Genomic DNA, 15,000 nt, shown 5'->3' with positions numbered 1-15,000 from the left:
ATGAACCCTTTCAACGTCCACATAAAATGTTTACGCTGTGGACCCAATTCACTCGGCAATTTCGTTCGCAAAGACAATTAATTCATCATAAAGCACTGGTCGGTTGCACAATGATGCAATTTTCCTATAACAATATTATGGAAAATATTAATTCACAGTTTGTCGATTCTTCGTTATTAAACATCTGGCTTCGGATACAGTGAAATCATTATCTAAATCATGAGTATTGTAACATTCAGTAAATAAGTCATAGTTAGTCGATTCTTCATTATTAAATATCTGGCTTCGGATATAGTTAAATCATGACCTAAATTATGAGTATTGTAACATTAAGTAAATAACTCATAGTTAGTCGATTCTTAATTACTAAACATCTGGCTTCGGATATAGTTAAATAATGACCTAAATCATGAGTATTGTAACATTCAGTAAATAACTCATAGTTAGTAGATTCTTAATTATTAAACATCTGCCTTCGGATATAGTAAAATCATGACTTAAATCATGAGTATTTTAACATTCAATTTACCGCATCATTATAACTTTTAACTTTAATCATCATCTAGTCGTCTAGAATTAGTGTAAACTTCGCCTTTCCCTCTGCCTTCAGAGAATCGGGCTGCACCTTTAACCAAGGGGTAAAGAATGCACATATGCATCCTCTGGGCCTCCTGCCTTTAAAGCAACTCTCTCTTTTCACTTACGATATATTATGTGAGGACTTCTTTCTAAGAGTTGCAATATACCATAGTTTGTGGAAAGTGGTATTCAAATCGCAATTTTTTGTCGTTGGTGAAAAAAACATGATTTCGTTATTTTTCTTTTATGAAAAAACATGCTTTCGTTATTCTCTGTAATAAAAACATCAAAATTCAACAAGCTTTCAATCTTGCAACGCTGACTCAATTGAATGTTTCAGGAAACGTTATACAACCGTAGTTTAGATTGTTTTCGGTAGCGAATTTAAGTAAACTGAAAGCTATAATTATTAATTAAATGTAGTTAAAGTGGATATATCTTGCAACGCTGACCCATTTTGAACGATATGCAACAGTAGTTTAGATCTGTTTTCGGTGGTAAATTTAAGGAAACTAAGAGCAATGATTATTAATTATTTGCAGTTTATTTCAATGAATACCTCATGCAGAATGACAATGCAACTGCTGACTTTCTTGTCACGTACCTCTTACGATGCGAAGTCTGAGTCTACCCTGATGCAAATAGGCGTATGGCAGATTATACTCCCTCCCGTTGGTGACGACCTTCACCCCCTTTTTCCCAGCCACCACGGTGCCCCCCTCGCCAGTGCCCCAGTACCCAGAGTCAGGCTCTCGCGTGGACGAACCAGGACTGCCCTCACTGTCCCCTGAAGACCAGGCCAAAGATGCCAATAGTTGCGGAGGGATGGGGGAGGGGGGCTGAGGGGGGGTTGCGGGTGGCAAGGTGAGGTAGGGTATGAGGTTTTTGTCATTATCGGGTGGAGGTGGTGGTCCCCCTTGGCAAGCGGCGGATGCTGCCGGGATATCTTCTCTCGATCCCTCATCTCGAGAGAGGACGTCTTCGCTGCCTTGGCGAGAGGAGTATTTCCCAGGAGTCGGGTGGAATCCACCGAACTCGCTTCTCAAGTCGCTGTCGTGATCTAATTCATCGTCGCTCAGGTGTAGATGAGGCGGGTGCCAGGTAAACGTCTGGTGATGGACGTGGGCCTCGTCCCTTAACCACGAAGGGTCGCCTTCGTCGTCCTCATGACAGGCGTTGATGGAGAGAGGGGGAGGAGGGGGATGATTCGGCCCGTAATCGAGACCATTACAGACCTCCCCGAGTTCTCCCCTTTCTTCTCCCCCGACGCCCTTCGCCACTAGAGCGGAATTTTCATTCCTGGAATGAACTGAACAGACGCTTTCCAAATAGTTGCCCTCGCCGTTGACGGCGCCGCTTAAGTTCACCGGCTTGACCTCACACAATTTCGATCTGTTCGTCTGCTCCTTCATACACTTGGTCAAGGGCTCGGCGGCGTCGTCCCGACATCGTTGCTGCTGTATCTCGCGGGACACCCCTAAATTGTCGCAGTCCTCGGGCAGGTCAAACGTCACTGAATGACCCGAGTCGGACCTCTTGCGTCGAATCTGTCCCTTGTGCTTGAGATTAGACCGCAGGGAGGAGGAGGAGGAGGACGAATGGAAGCCACCAGACATAGGGAGGTGGACAGAGGGAAGAAGAGCAGCAGACGGAGTGGATGGGAGGAAAGAGAACGTTGTGTCGTCACAGCTTCTGCTGAGGGTCGATGCCGAGACTCCAACTTGATCGTCACGACCCGCCGCCACTACCGACTCGTGGAGAGGGCGGTGGTAGAAACCTGTCGCCACTCCGCTTGCTCCAAGCACGCCTCCTACCCCTCCCCCTACTGCTGCCGCTGCCGCTGCTGCTGCCGCTGCTTCGTCCCCACTGCTAGATGCTGTTGCAGCAGGCGGCGTTGCAACCTCGTCGCTGCAATCGCCGTTGTATATGGTGTGAGCGTCCAATGTTAAGAGGCTGCTCGTCATGTCCACATAGCTCCTGCAGGTGTCATAGTCAACGTGGGGTGACGACTTCGGGAAATGACCCACTACGCCTCCACCCGACTCGCCATCGGGACTCTGCTGCCCTTCCAAATGAAGCGAGTAATCGCTCAGCGTTTTGGTTGGGGGGCGTTCCTTGAACGGGGGCGTCGCACCCCTCCTCCTCCTCCTGGATGAGTATTCATCGCCCTTTAAGAGTTTCGCGGCGCCTTCCGCGACGCCCACGTCCTCTTCCTCGATGCCGTTGTGCTGAATTTTGACCCCCTCCGTTCGTATGATGTCGTTGTAGGGCAGGTGGAACCTCCGGCGGGCGGCCGCCGTTCGGCGGGCGCCCTGCATCGAAAACCTCCTGTGGAAGGAGAACCTGGATGTGGAAGAGGAGGAGGAGGAGGAGGAAGATCCATTTTCCCCTGAATTGGCTGGTAAGGATCTCCTTCTAGAACTGGCCATTATTGTCTTTGGAATGCCAATCTTAGATTCGCTGTCGTGTTTACCATCGTCACCATCGGGTGGTCGAGTATCATCATCATTATCATCATGAACAGCTTCATTATCATCTTTTCTATCATCACCATCACGAGTTTCTTGCTCATTCACTAAGTTTTCCGTTTTCTGGCCAGAACTCACGGTCTGCTGTCCAGCAACTGGGGGATCTAGAACCACCGTTGTATCCTGACGAGGCTCCGCGTATCCTATATCCCCAGGAGGCGCGGCCTCTGGCGGAGGCGTTTCCAGATCCCTGTTGCTGAGACACGAAGGATATCGGTCACTGATGCAGCTGACGGACCTCCTCAGTCGAGCGTCTGGAGGATCGACCACCTGCCGACGATATCCCCTTTCCGGCGAACTAATGAGTGACTGGGTGCCTTTGGGTGTCTCGTCGTCCAGGTCGGAAGGGTGGTGGTCCCTCCTGCCCCGCCGCTGACTGAAGTAATAGTGGTGGTAAAAAGGCTGGTGGGGTGGAGGAGACGAAGTGGGGGAACTGGAGCCACTGGCACGGTCAGGAACCAACCATTCCAAAAGCTGCCACAACAACCTTGACATGGTGAGTCGCCGGGTGCTGGTGCTGGAGGTGACGAATTCGAGGGGGCGTGGTCGGGAGGCATCATGTTCTAATTACGGGAAAACTCGAAGAGATCGCCTCCCGGCTTCCAGTTCCTCGCGGGGTAATTGTCACAACGCTACAGTCAGTCTCAAATACACAGAGTTGGTTCTCGCTTCGCATTGCAGAGAAAAAATATTCACAATCAACGCCACCGAATTACTTTGATCTGAGGAAGGAATGAATTGGAACTTCTTTTCTGATCTGAGGTAACTATCGGAATGATTTCGGAAACCTGGGATAACTTATCTTTTCAATTGTGATTTCAATTACTCTCCTTGATATTTCCTTAAACGTGTAAAAAATGGCTTCAACTGATTTTAATATCAAACACAGAAACACTTCATTTTCTCTGGCTTTATCTTCAAATCGTTTTCACTTATCCTTTCAATTAATATATATAGTGGCACAGCTTCCGTTAAAATCGCTAAACATTCACTTAAATATTCACTTTAATATAATTTAACTTTCACAACCATATTATTCACATCTGAAATATAATAGTTTTGTTATTAAAGAATAAAACAAATAAGTCACAATACGCTTACATTATAAGAATTAAATATACATCCCCTGTATAATACAGCCACTTTTAAAAGCAAAAAGCATATTGGGCCGTCAATAAATAAAGAGATCCATCCGTTTCCAACTGTCGTAAAATCACCAGATGGAAATCAGGACTTGGCTAATGGACAGCGAAAAGGCAAAATTCCAGAACCAAGTGTCGACGATTCTGATCATTCACGACTCGATAGGTAACAACTGTGTATCTCATCCGTGTACCGTGAAAGGTGACGGCAACTGCACCAAGATTTGAAGGTAAGAATAATGACTCAAAATAATCAATAAACAGTTCACACAAAACGCGAGTGGGAGGCAAAATAAAGTAAGTAAGAATGATTCCATAATCTAAACTGTAATTTACAATTAAATAGCAACAGTTTGGTAGCCTGGGCTGCACTCAATTTAAGGCAGACTAAGAATTTTATGACCTAAGAAAAAGCAACTGATACGTTCACAGATCACAATTCCCAAAATCATTAAAAAATAGAATTAAGAGAATTTCTTATATTACAACTGGCAGTACTCACGTAAAAGGATACTCCATAAATAAACAATGAGAGTAAAGTTACAACGAGAAACTACTCGTAAAATGGAAGATAAACATCATAAATCAAGTAATACCAGACATCTCTATTATTGTCATAGCTAAACAATTGTGTTTACTGATCTAAGTTTGGGAAGAGAAGAATAATGCATATTCCGTTGGTTCTCTTTTGGATTAGACACCAACCGTCGGCATTTTACAGAACAATAACAACATTTACCTAAAGAATTATAAGTTAGGACAAACACGTGAATTCTACGATTCTGTTTGGTTAGCATGTATGCGAGAATGAATGTATTTATGCCTATATATAATTATCAAAACTATATATATATATATATATATATATATATATATATATATATATATATTATATATATATATACATAACAGCTTCAGAGCAAACAAACAGCAGAGCAGAGCAGAGCAAAGCTGCAATCTGTTGTCCCTGGCGAGTAAGCCAGACAGCAGACTCGTCTCGACTAAAATCCTCGCCTCTTGAATGTAACTGCACAACTATTCTCTCCCCCCAACCTCCACCCCCCCCCCCCCCCCCACAACACACACACACACAACTGCTTCCTACTCATCACAGACTAAATCTTGAAGCCTCGTCCAAAACGGAATCTAAAATGAGACGGAATTTCCAAATAATGAACATCAACAACGGCACCAGGACTGGATGGGCCTTTGCACGTTGAAGGTCAGGAGGAGGAGGAGGGGAAAGGAGGGAGCGAGGAGGAGGGAGGAGGGGAGGAGGAGGAGGGAGGAGGGAGACGAAAGGAAAGAATCAGATCACGAAAAAGAAAAAAAACTGGTTATGCAAAGAGGGGAAAAGTGCTATGGTACGAGGGGGTGGGAGGGGATAAGGGGGGATTGTGCGGGGATAGGGGATGGGGGGAAATGGTTACAGAATCGCAGGCAAAAACTCACGATTCGTTTTAAACGGTCAGACAGCTGCTGCCGATTTTTCACCCTTTATTTCTGAGAAAACCGACTGAAAAGGTCATGTCTTTAAACGTTTATTTTTTTTAAGCTCTTACGGTAATGAGAATTTTCTCGACACATTCTCATTACAGGAATCAAACACTGCTACGGAGGACCTAACGACGTTCTAATGATTTTCTTCAAACGCTTCCTTAACGTTAACAACTAATACTAAACAATTAAAACACTTTCAAAAACCAGAAATCATATTCTTTCATAACCTTTCATCTAAACGTCACTTAAAAGAAATTTGCCAAGAATTCAACATTTATGTTCCCAAAGATAACCGGATAGGATATATATATATATATATATATATATATATATATATATATATATATATATATATATATATATATATATATATATTCGTATAAAAAACTTTAAATCTAACGCTCTACAATGAATATTCGTGAATATAAGCTGCCTGGACTAACAAACTGCCAAGACCTGTTTACGTTGTTATAACAATTCGCAAATTCAATTACCGGAGCTCAGCTCTTTTAACCTGCAACCGAATGAAAAACATATTTTTTACCCTCCCCAATAATGCCGACAAAATCATTAGATCCGGGCACCGAGGCGAATTACGCTGCTAATTATGATAATGAGTAAAGGGTGGGATACGATTGTTCACGACAATAATGATGATAAATGTTAAAACAGATGCCAGGGCTGATGAGCCACATCGAATTTCGGATCCAGAGATAAAAAAAAACAGCAGGTAATGTGGCTGGATCGCATTATGGGAGAGCTATCTCACACAAGCAGGCCCACAAAAGCAAGCCATTGAATACTGCTTTATGGTAATATATTCACAGTTCACGTTGTAAATACTGAAGGTATGTTAATTTTATTAAGTATGAGAAGTAAACGTGCTTTGTTTACTGAAAGGTAAAGCTTTGCCGTAAATTTTATACAACAGAAGATGGAAAATTTCGATATATCACTGGCCGATGTGTGCGCGCGCGCGCGCAAAATCTTGCACAACTGCATTTCTGACACTGCAATTAGGAATTAGACGAGGAAATTAACATTCAAGCGAAAGATATTTCGTGGAGAATAACTAAGGCAGAATACAAATCAGTGATTTCAGAAAATAAAGGTAAAAAAAACTACGATTTCACTTGGAATCCCGATGCTTTTTTTTATTCTGTTTTCTATTTATTTATTTTTTGCTTCACTAACATTTCTTTAGTCTGTTTTCTTTGCTCTTTCACTTCCCATAAGCAAACATTCTTTATCTTTTATCAATGCTTACTTCATTCTTGCGTTTCATGTTCAATACTGTGTGAACAAATATTGTCAAATGATATTCGAAAAAACACTTCACGTTCTGAGAAAATGTCTGTTCTTGTCAAAATGAAAAATTGCGCGAAGAGAAACGAGGTTTAACTAATGGCACTTGAAGGGTTACTTTCTGCAAATCGATTCTTAAAGAGCTACAGTATAAAAAGCATCTACACAACAAAATCACTGGCCAGGGTAAGTTCGAAGGCTTCAATGAATTCGCGTTACGATGAGGCACCGATAAAAACTCCAATTATTTTTGAGATGGAATCTTTATATACTCCACTTGACTTCTGATCCAATCTGACGACCGTTCATATCCCTTTCCAACCGGGGAATCCTTCGAGTAAAACTCCAAAAACGAGCTCCTGTTGCACCTAGAGAGCGGAAAAGAAACCCGACCGGCACAGGTGGGGAAATAAAACTAAAAATGGTAATATGATTCCCGAAACAAAAGGGGAGATAAACCTATTCCCCGCCACAATAACAAAGCTCTCAAAACAAACCTGGTCGCGCCTTTAAAAAAAAAAAAAAAAAAAAAAACGGCAACCCTTCGCTACAAATCTCAACGGGGGAAAAAATCAAGTCATGAATTACGTAATTCTACTACAAAGCGGACCGACATAAAAACGAAGAGCAAAAAATGTCAAAAAAAAAACTATAATTACGCAACGCTTCAAAACAAAGCGGACGGGAAACATTGCGCTTAGAGATCTGACTGGATTATCCCCTACGTAAAACAAAGCCTCCTTTCCCCCTTTCCCCTGAAAAGCAAACACAAACATTTTTATAAACAAAGTCAGAGATCCATTGTTTGCCCTGGCTCCTCACTACACACTAACAATAAAGCGTTGTATCCAATTCCTTTAAATTAAACCATACACTGGACTCTTCCACAGCTCCCCTCTTCTCTCTCTCTCTCTCTCTCTCTCTCTCTCTCTCTCTCTCTCTCTCTGCTGAACATTTCAATTTAAAGTTCATATATCCACGCGACTTCACCCTCCCGTTGAGAAGTCCAACCATTTCGAAATTCTTCGTTTGGTCTTGGAGCAGCGCATACCGCAAAGTCTCTCTCTCTCTCTCTCTCTCTCTCTCTCTCTCTCTCTCTCTCTCTCTCTCTCTCTCTCTCAATTTGTACTTAAGATACAAGGATGATGACCTTGAACTGAGAAATTCGAATGAAAGCAAAGACCTACGGTAGACACCAAAACACCTATATACACTGACACTTCCCAAGGGTGTATCATTCATAACAGCATGAGATACACATTGTGTGTTTCGTGAGCGTGTGATCTGGAGATCGAGAGAATTTATTTCCTTGCTTCTGGGAACTCAGCATGATGCTGGAAAACAGAATGATATATAAGAAACGGTTCGCAGAATAAATTATAAGAGCACAAATAGAGAATACCCTAAAAGAACTCTGTGAAAACAGATTTAAAAACGATCTGAAAAGAATTTTCACATCCCAGTCTGTGAACAAGTCTTTTTCACTCTTTCTAGAGTATTTTTTTTTTTTTTTTTTTTTTTTTTTTTTTTTTAGAGAGAGAACTGAGATACACCTCCGTCTAGAACCTAAACTCACTTCCGGCCATTTGATTCTGCCAGGTGGAGGAGGTTCGGATTTCAGAGTTGAGAGAGAGAGAGAGAGAGAGAGAGAGAGAGAGAGAGAGAGAGAGAGAGAGAGAGAGAGAGAGAGAGAGAGAGTGCTACCACTTGAAACTTGCTCTGTACGGCATTACATTCTTGTTTCTGATCTTCTTTCAAGAAAAAAAAAACAGGGGGTATTAAGTCAGAAACTCTATTTTCGAATTAGGTTGAAAAGAAAGATAACACCACCTCTTTTGTCGTTCGTACAATTTTTTGGCAGCTGGGGACATTTGAAAGCTCTGACTGACGTGTGATTTGTTGCATCATTTTCTCTCCAGTTTTAAAACAGACGAGGAATCCCTCTACGAATCGCAAGTAAATTTAATTTATTCCTACAAAAGACTTTTAATAAATATACAATTAATAGCCAATTGTTTAAATATGCGCTAAATACGAAAAGAATATGTTTAAATATTCGCTAAATATGAACGAAATGAGTTTAAATATTCGTTAAATAGAACGAAATGTATGTTGAAATATTCGCTAAATATGAACAAAATATATGCTTAAATATTCGTTAAATATGAACGAAATGTATGTTTAAATATTTGTTAAATATGAACGAAATGCATGTTTAAATATTCGCTAAATATGAACGTAATATATGCTTAAATATTCGCTAAATATGAACGAAATGTATGATTAAATATTCGCTAAATATAAAAGAAATGTAGTTAGTTTTGACACGGCAAAATATAAACTTTTTCTCGGATGTTTCAAACAAAATAGAAACATTTACATTTAAAAAGTGCAAAATATTTACAATCTCATTGAAATTACGGAAGAAAAAGTATCCACTCCCAGAGAAAGGATGATACGTGGAAAACCTCCTCACAACAGTCTTCAGTATCTCCCCAGCAAAATCAAGCACAAACCCTTTTACCTCAACTTTCAGACTTCGAAAAAGGTTATTTAACGGACAACCTACTGCGATTGATTCATTAACAAGTTTTAAACTAATGTGGAAAAAGGATATCTTAGAAAACGAAAGAACAAACTGCGAAACTTTCCCCCTGAATAAGTTTGGGGAAGAAGCGAAATAAAGTGAGAGGGAAAATAATTTCCTCCAAGAACACACTTCTTTATCCCTTTTCGTTCCCTTAAGAGCACTGAAAATTCCTAAGACAGATCGACTGAGTCTTTTCATTTCAGTTTTATGTAAAATAAAACTATTGTGATGGCTTTGTCTGTCCGACCTCAGATCTTAAAAATCTCCTAAGGCTAGAGGGCTGCAAATTGGTATATTGATCTTCCACCCTTCAATCATCAAACATTCCAAATTGAGGCCCTCTATCCTCAGTAGTTTTTATTTAAGATTAACCTTAGCCATGGATCGTGTATCTGGCAGTGCTTCCCGGAGGCATGCGACGCACCCTCATTCTACCGCATCTGGTGAGCAACTGAAGAGCTGCCGGTCAGAGTAATGTTTTTATACAGCATTATACGTTGTACAGTTAACTTCGGCGCATTTTTTACTTGTTAGCTCTTAAGACACACTATCGCCGAAACTAAGCCTCAAGAAACTTACTGGTAAAAATTATTTTGTTTCACTCTTAACCTGCAACAACTTCAACCGGGGTCAATTAATCATTCTCATCTTCACGGGAAGTTGGAAAGGGGCGAGTGTCCAACTGATTTCGTGTTGAGAACGAGCAAAAAATGTTTTTCCATGAAATGAGAAAAAAAAAGGAAGCCTGAGTGCTCAAACACTTGTGAAGTTTGCAGAACACTACACGCAAATTATGACGAGCACGCACGCTCGCCGGCAAATGCAAGAACATGTGACGACACATTTTATATATATATATATATATATATATATATATATATTATATATATATATATATATATATATTATACACACACACGTTTTTTTAACAAAAAAAATATATATATATATATATATAGGTATATATTATATATATATATATATATATATATATATATATATATATTATATTAATATATATATATATATATATATATATATATATATATATATATATATATATATATATATATATATATATATATATATATATATATATATTTATATATATAAATATATATATATATTATATATATATATATATATATATATATATATATATATATATATATATATTATATTATTATATATATATATATATATTATATATATATAATATATATATAGATATATATATATATATTATATATATATATATATATATATATATATATATATATAGATATATATATATATATATATATATATATATATATATATATTTTATTTATATATTTTATATATATTAAATATATATATATAAATTAAATATATATATATATAAATATATTATATATATATTATATATATATTATATAATATATATTATTATATAATATATATATATATATAATATATATATATATACACCACGTTTTTCTGTCCCCCTAACAGTGGGTTTAATCTTGAGAAAAAGGTGAACCTGTCATATTTTTAACTAAATGTGAACTGGGCATAGCATTCTGATTCCTTTTTTTTTTATAATATGAGAAATTCTTAGCTGCATATAAGAGCTAGATTTTCGGCAATAGTAATCAATGTATTCCATCCTATCTTTTTACCTTCTTGAGCTTTTAACCAAAATTCTCTCTCTTCTCTCTCTCTCTCTCCCATCTCTCTCTCTCTCTCTCTCTCTCTCTCTCTCCTCTCTCTCTCTTCTAGAGTTCCGTAGCGTAGACATTATTAGCTGAAGACCAAATAAAAACAGCAGAGTGACATGAATACTACTCCAGAGGGGTAAACAAACAACAAATAAGTGGCTTGCCACAGACGTAAACAAACGTGAATATTTAATATGGAGACCATTTACCCAAGAAAGATCCCCTCCCCCCCCTCCCCTCTCTCTCTCTGGTTAATGGAACGTCATAATATGGTGAAAATGATGATTCCCATAACGACGGCTCTAGGCCTCCACCACATTTTTCATCTCTCAAGACAACTGGAAAATTGACTTGCTCTTGGGAAGCTAAGTAGATAAATGGGGCACTTGAAAAGCTAAGTAGATAAATGGGGCACTTGGAAAGCTATGTAGATAAATGGGGCACTTGGAAAGCTATGTAGATAAATGAGGCACTTGAAAAGCTAAGTAGATAAATAGTGCAATTGAAAAGCTAAGTAGATAAATGGGGCAATTGAAAAGCTAAGTAGATAAATAGGGTACTTGAAAAGCTAAGTAGATAAATAGGGCACTTGGAAAGCTACGTAGATAAATGGGGCATTTTGAAAGCTAAGTCGATAAATGGGGCACTGGTGTCATCAAATGGACGCTATTTATGCTGGTGCATTAGTGTTATCATTGTAAGAAATGGAAAAAATAGAAAATAAAAACTATTTGGTTTCTGAGGTTGGTCACAAAGCAAACACATCAAAGCAGGGGTGCGCAGGAAAGCAAAAACAATAAAGGCAGCAGCATTCTAACTCGATACCAAAATACTAACCAAGTTATCGCTACTGGCACTTTCACAGGCGCCCCCATCCCATGATGGTGTTAAATTCGTTACCCGTTTGCAAATGAACTTCTCTCTTCACTGTTAAAAACAAAGGGATGGCATTCGGCTGTCTTTTGAAAACTGCCAGTCCGAAAGGGCCGTTTGCAAATCGGAGGACCCTAGATCAGAACTCTTATGGAGTTTATTTTTGGTAAAACTATGGGAAACCTTTACATAGTATTCAAGAGTATGGTAATTTACAGGATAACAGATGTGATTATACTTCCAATGATAATCAAAGTGAATAGTATCATTAACTTCAATACTACAGTATGTACCAGGATTTTACGAAGAAGCATTTTTGAAAATATGCCATACATCCAAGCTACGACGAAGTTGTCCATTTCTTTAAGTTCTATAATATTCACTTCTCCCGGGGTTTTTTCATCTGAATCAAAACTGTGAAAAAAATGTATCATACAAATCAGAGAAGGGGCACAACGATTTCAAAAGCTTGTTTTAAAAATTCAGAAATCGCGGAGTTTATCCTTTTCCTCTGTAAAGAATCTGATGAAGATTTTCTGTCGCAGTCTCAATCCTGCGGTTAATTAAAAACCTGAAAAGACTAGAGGGTAAGGAAAGGTATGTTTGCGATCGCTCATTTGGTTCACCAAACCACAATATCTTACGGACTTTAAATTCCTGGTAAGGGGAATTTTCCAAATAAGGAAATTCCAGTTTTTTTTTTTTTTACAATGTCTTACGGACTTTAAATTCCTGACAGGGTGAATTTTCCAAAAAAGGAAATTCCCATTTTTTACGCGATATCGTTACGGACTTGAAATTCCTGACAAGGTGTATTTTCCATAAAGAAATTCCAGTTTTGATCAATAATCTTAAACGGACTTGAAATTCCTAACAAGGTGTATTCTCCAAATAAGGTAAATTCCTGTTTTTGCACATATCATACGAACTTTAAATTTCCTGACAAGGTGAATTTTCCAAATAAGGAAATTCCAGTTTTCCACAATATTTTACGGACTTCAAATTCCTGACAAAGTGAATTTTCCAAAAAAGGAATTTCCAGTTCTTCAAAATATCTTACGGATTTTAATTTCCTGACAAGATTTTCCAAATAAGGAATTTCCAGTTTTGCTTAAAATAACCACACACACACACACACACAACAACAACAAGAACAACAACAACAAATTCTAATGGAAATATATCTGGAATGCAAAACATTTCAGACAAAATTCATTTTAATAGTTTTCAAAGAGTGAAAAATAACATTGTTTTACTACCTTTAAAGCAATAAAATTGAAACAGCAAAACAAGTTGCGAAAACGAAGGACGGGAAATGACGAAGATATAGAAGCGACCATTTCATCCACAAGCTAAACATAGCTCTCCCCGTGATTTTTCTATATCTTTAATGAAAGCTGAGCATTAATGAAAAAATTTTCTGGGTATTCAAGATCTATGCTATTTTGCAGATCACTGGTTTTAAAGGGGTCCTCCTGTTTGTCTGGTCTGTATCACTGAGGCTTGATTGTTAATCTAATCTTCAAAGGAAAGAGAGAGAGAGAGAGAGAGAGAGAGAGAGAGAGAGAGAGAGAGAGAGAGAGAGAGAGAGTTAAAATTGAAAACGAATTTCTCTATTTTCCCATAAACTGACAAAGACGATAAGAAGGATGCTGGTGAGAGAGAGAGAGAGAGAGAGAGAGAGAGAGAGAGAGAGAGAGAGATGCTGATGTTACATACATTTGAGGAGAGAGAGAGAGAGTTAAAATTGAAAACGAATTTCTCTATTTTCCCATAAACTGACAAAGACGATAAGAAGGATGCTGGAGAGAGAGAGAGAGAGAGAGAGAGAGAGAGAGAGAGAGAGATGCTGATGTTACATACATTTGAGAGAGAGAGAGAGAGAGAGAGAGAGAGAGAGAGAGAGAGAGAGAGATAGATCTGCCTGTCATTGATTCCCCTCTAATGATTCATGTCACCAAAAGGTTGATCAAGGAGTCTCCGAATGAGTTCCACTTGAGGAAGCGAGACAAAAATATTGATTTCTATGCCACTTCAGGACGCATACCCTCACGCCCCCCCCCCCCCCCCCCTCTCCAAAAACACCACCCCCCCCCAAAAAAAGAAAAGAAATGCAGAGCCGTGAAGATCACGTTACTGGTTTTCATTCTCTTCCCTATCATATACACACACACACACACATATATATATATTATATATATATATATATATATATATATATATATATATATATATATATATATATGTATATATTTATATACATACATTCTATTCATTGGCTATATTCAGTACATAAGACGCACATCATCTTGGATATGTTCCAGACACTCTTGCTATACGATTTTTCTCCCTAAAAACTGTATTATTAAAAAAAAGAATAAAAAAAAGTTAAGAAATTCAGTACAAAAACTGACAAACGGGTTTGTCCAACTCAGTAACTTCTAAACTCTAAAGCATACATCTTCAGTTACAGCAAATGTCTACATTTGCAATTTTCAAAGAGATGGGGTGACAAGTGATGACAATGATATCTCCGTGGCAAAGATTCTCTCTCTCTCTCTCTCTCTCTCTCTCTCTCTCTCTCTCTCTCTCTCTCTCTCTCTCTCAAATGACCCAAAGCCTTCCTCAACTCTCAGCACCGTGCCGTCGTAAATCTCATCCCTCATTTCTCTCTCTAATGACGCCACAGCAACAGAATTTAGTTTCATTAAACAAGGGAGGAGAAAAATCTCAGATAATAGGAACCCTTTTGTCACCATTACTTTGCTTTGAACTAAATTTTT

The 15,000-nt window shown here is 38.6% G+C and overlaps 1 protein-coding gene across 5 annotated transcripts in view; it reads right to left on the bottom strand.

The window, feature by feature from the left end:
* Nucleotides 1–15,000, bottom strand: part of LOC135223457 (guanine nucleotide exchange factor DBS-like) — a 743,217-nt gene that overhangs the window by 546,041 nt on the left and 182,176 nt on the right. For all 5 annotated transcript variants that reach the window (XM_064261873.1, XM_064261874.1, XM_064261875.1 and 2 more), the window contains exon 2: nucleotides 1,184–4,150. In XM_064261873.1, coding sequence (XP_064117943.1) covers nucleotides 1,184–3,602 — 2,419 coding nt within the window. In that variant the 5' untranslated portion in view covers nucleotides 3,603–4,150. The remainder of the gene's footprint in view (nucleotides 1–1,183; nucleotides 4,151–15,000) is intronic.

This window comes from Macrobrachium nipponense, chromosome 10 (genome assembly GCF_015104395.2).
Source record: "Macrobrachium nipponense isolate FS-2020 chromosome 10, ASM1510439v2, whole genome shotgun sequence".
NCBI classification, from domain to species: Eukaryota; Metazoa; Arthropoda; class Malacostraca; order Decapoda; family Palaemonidae; genus Macrobrachium; species Macrobrachium nipponense.
Note: the sequence above shows the minus strand (reverse complement) of the source record. Positions and strands in the feature narration are given on the sequence as shown.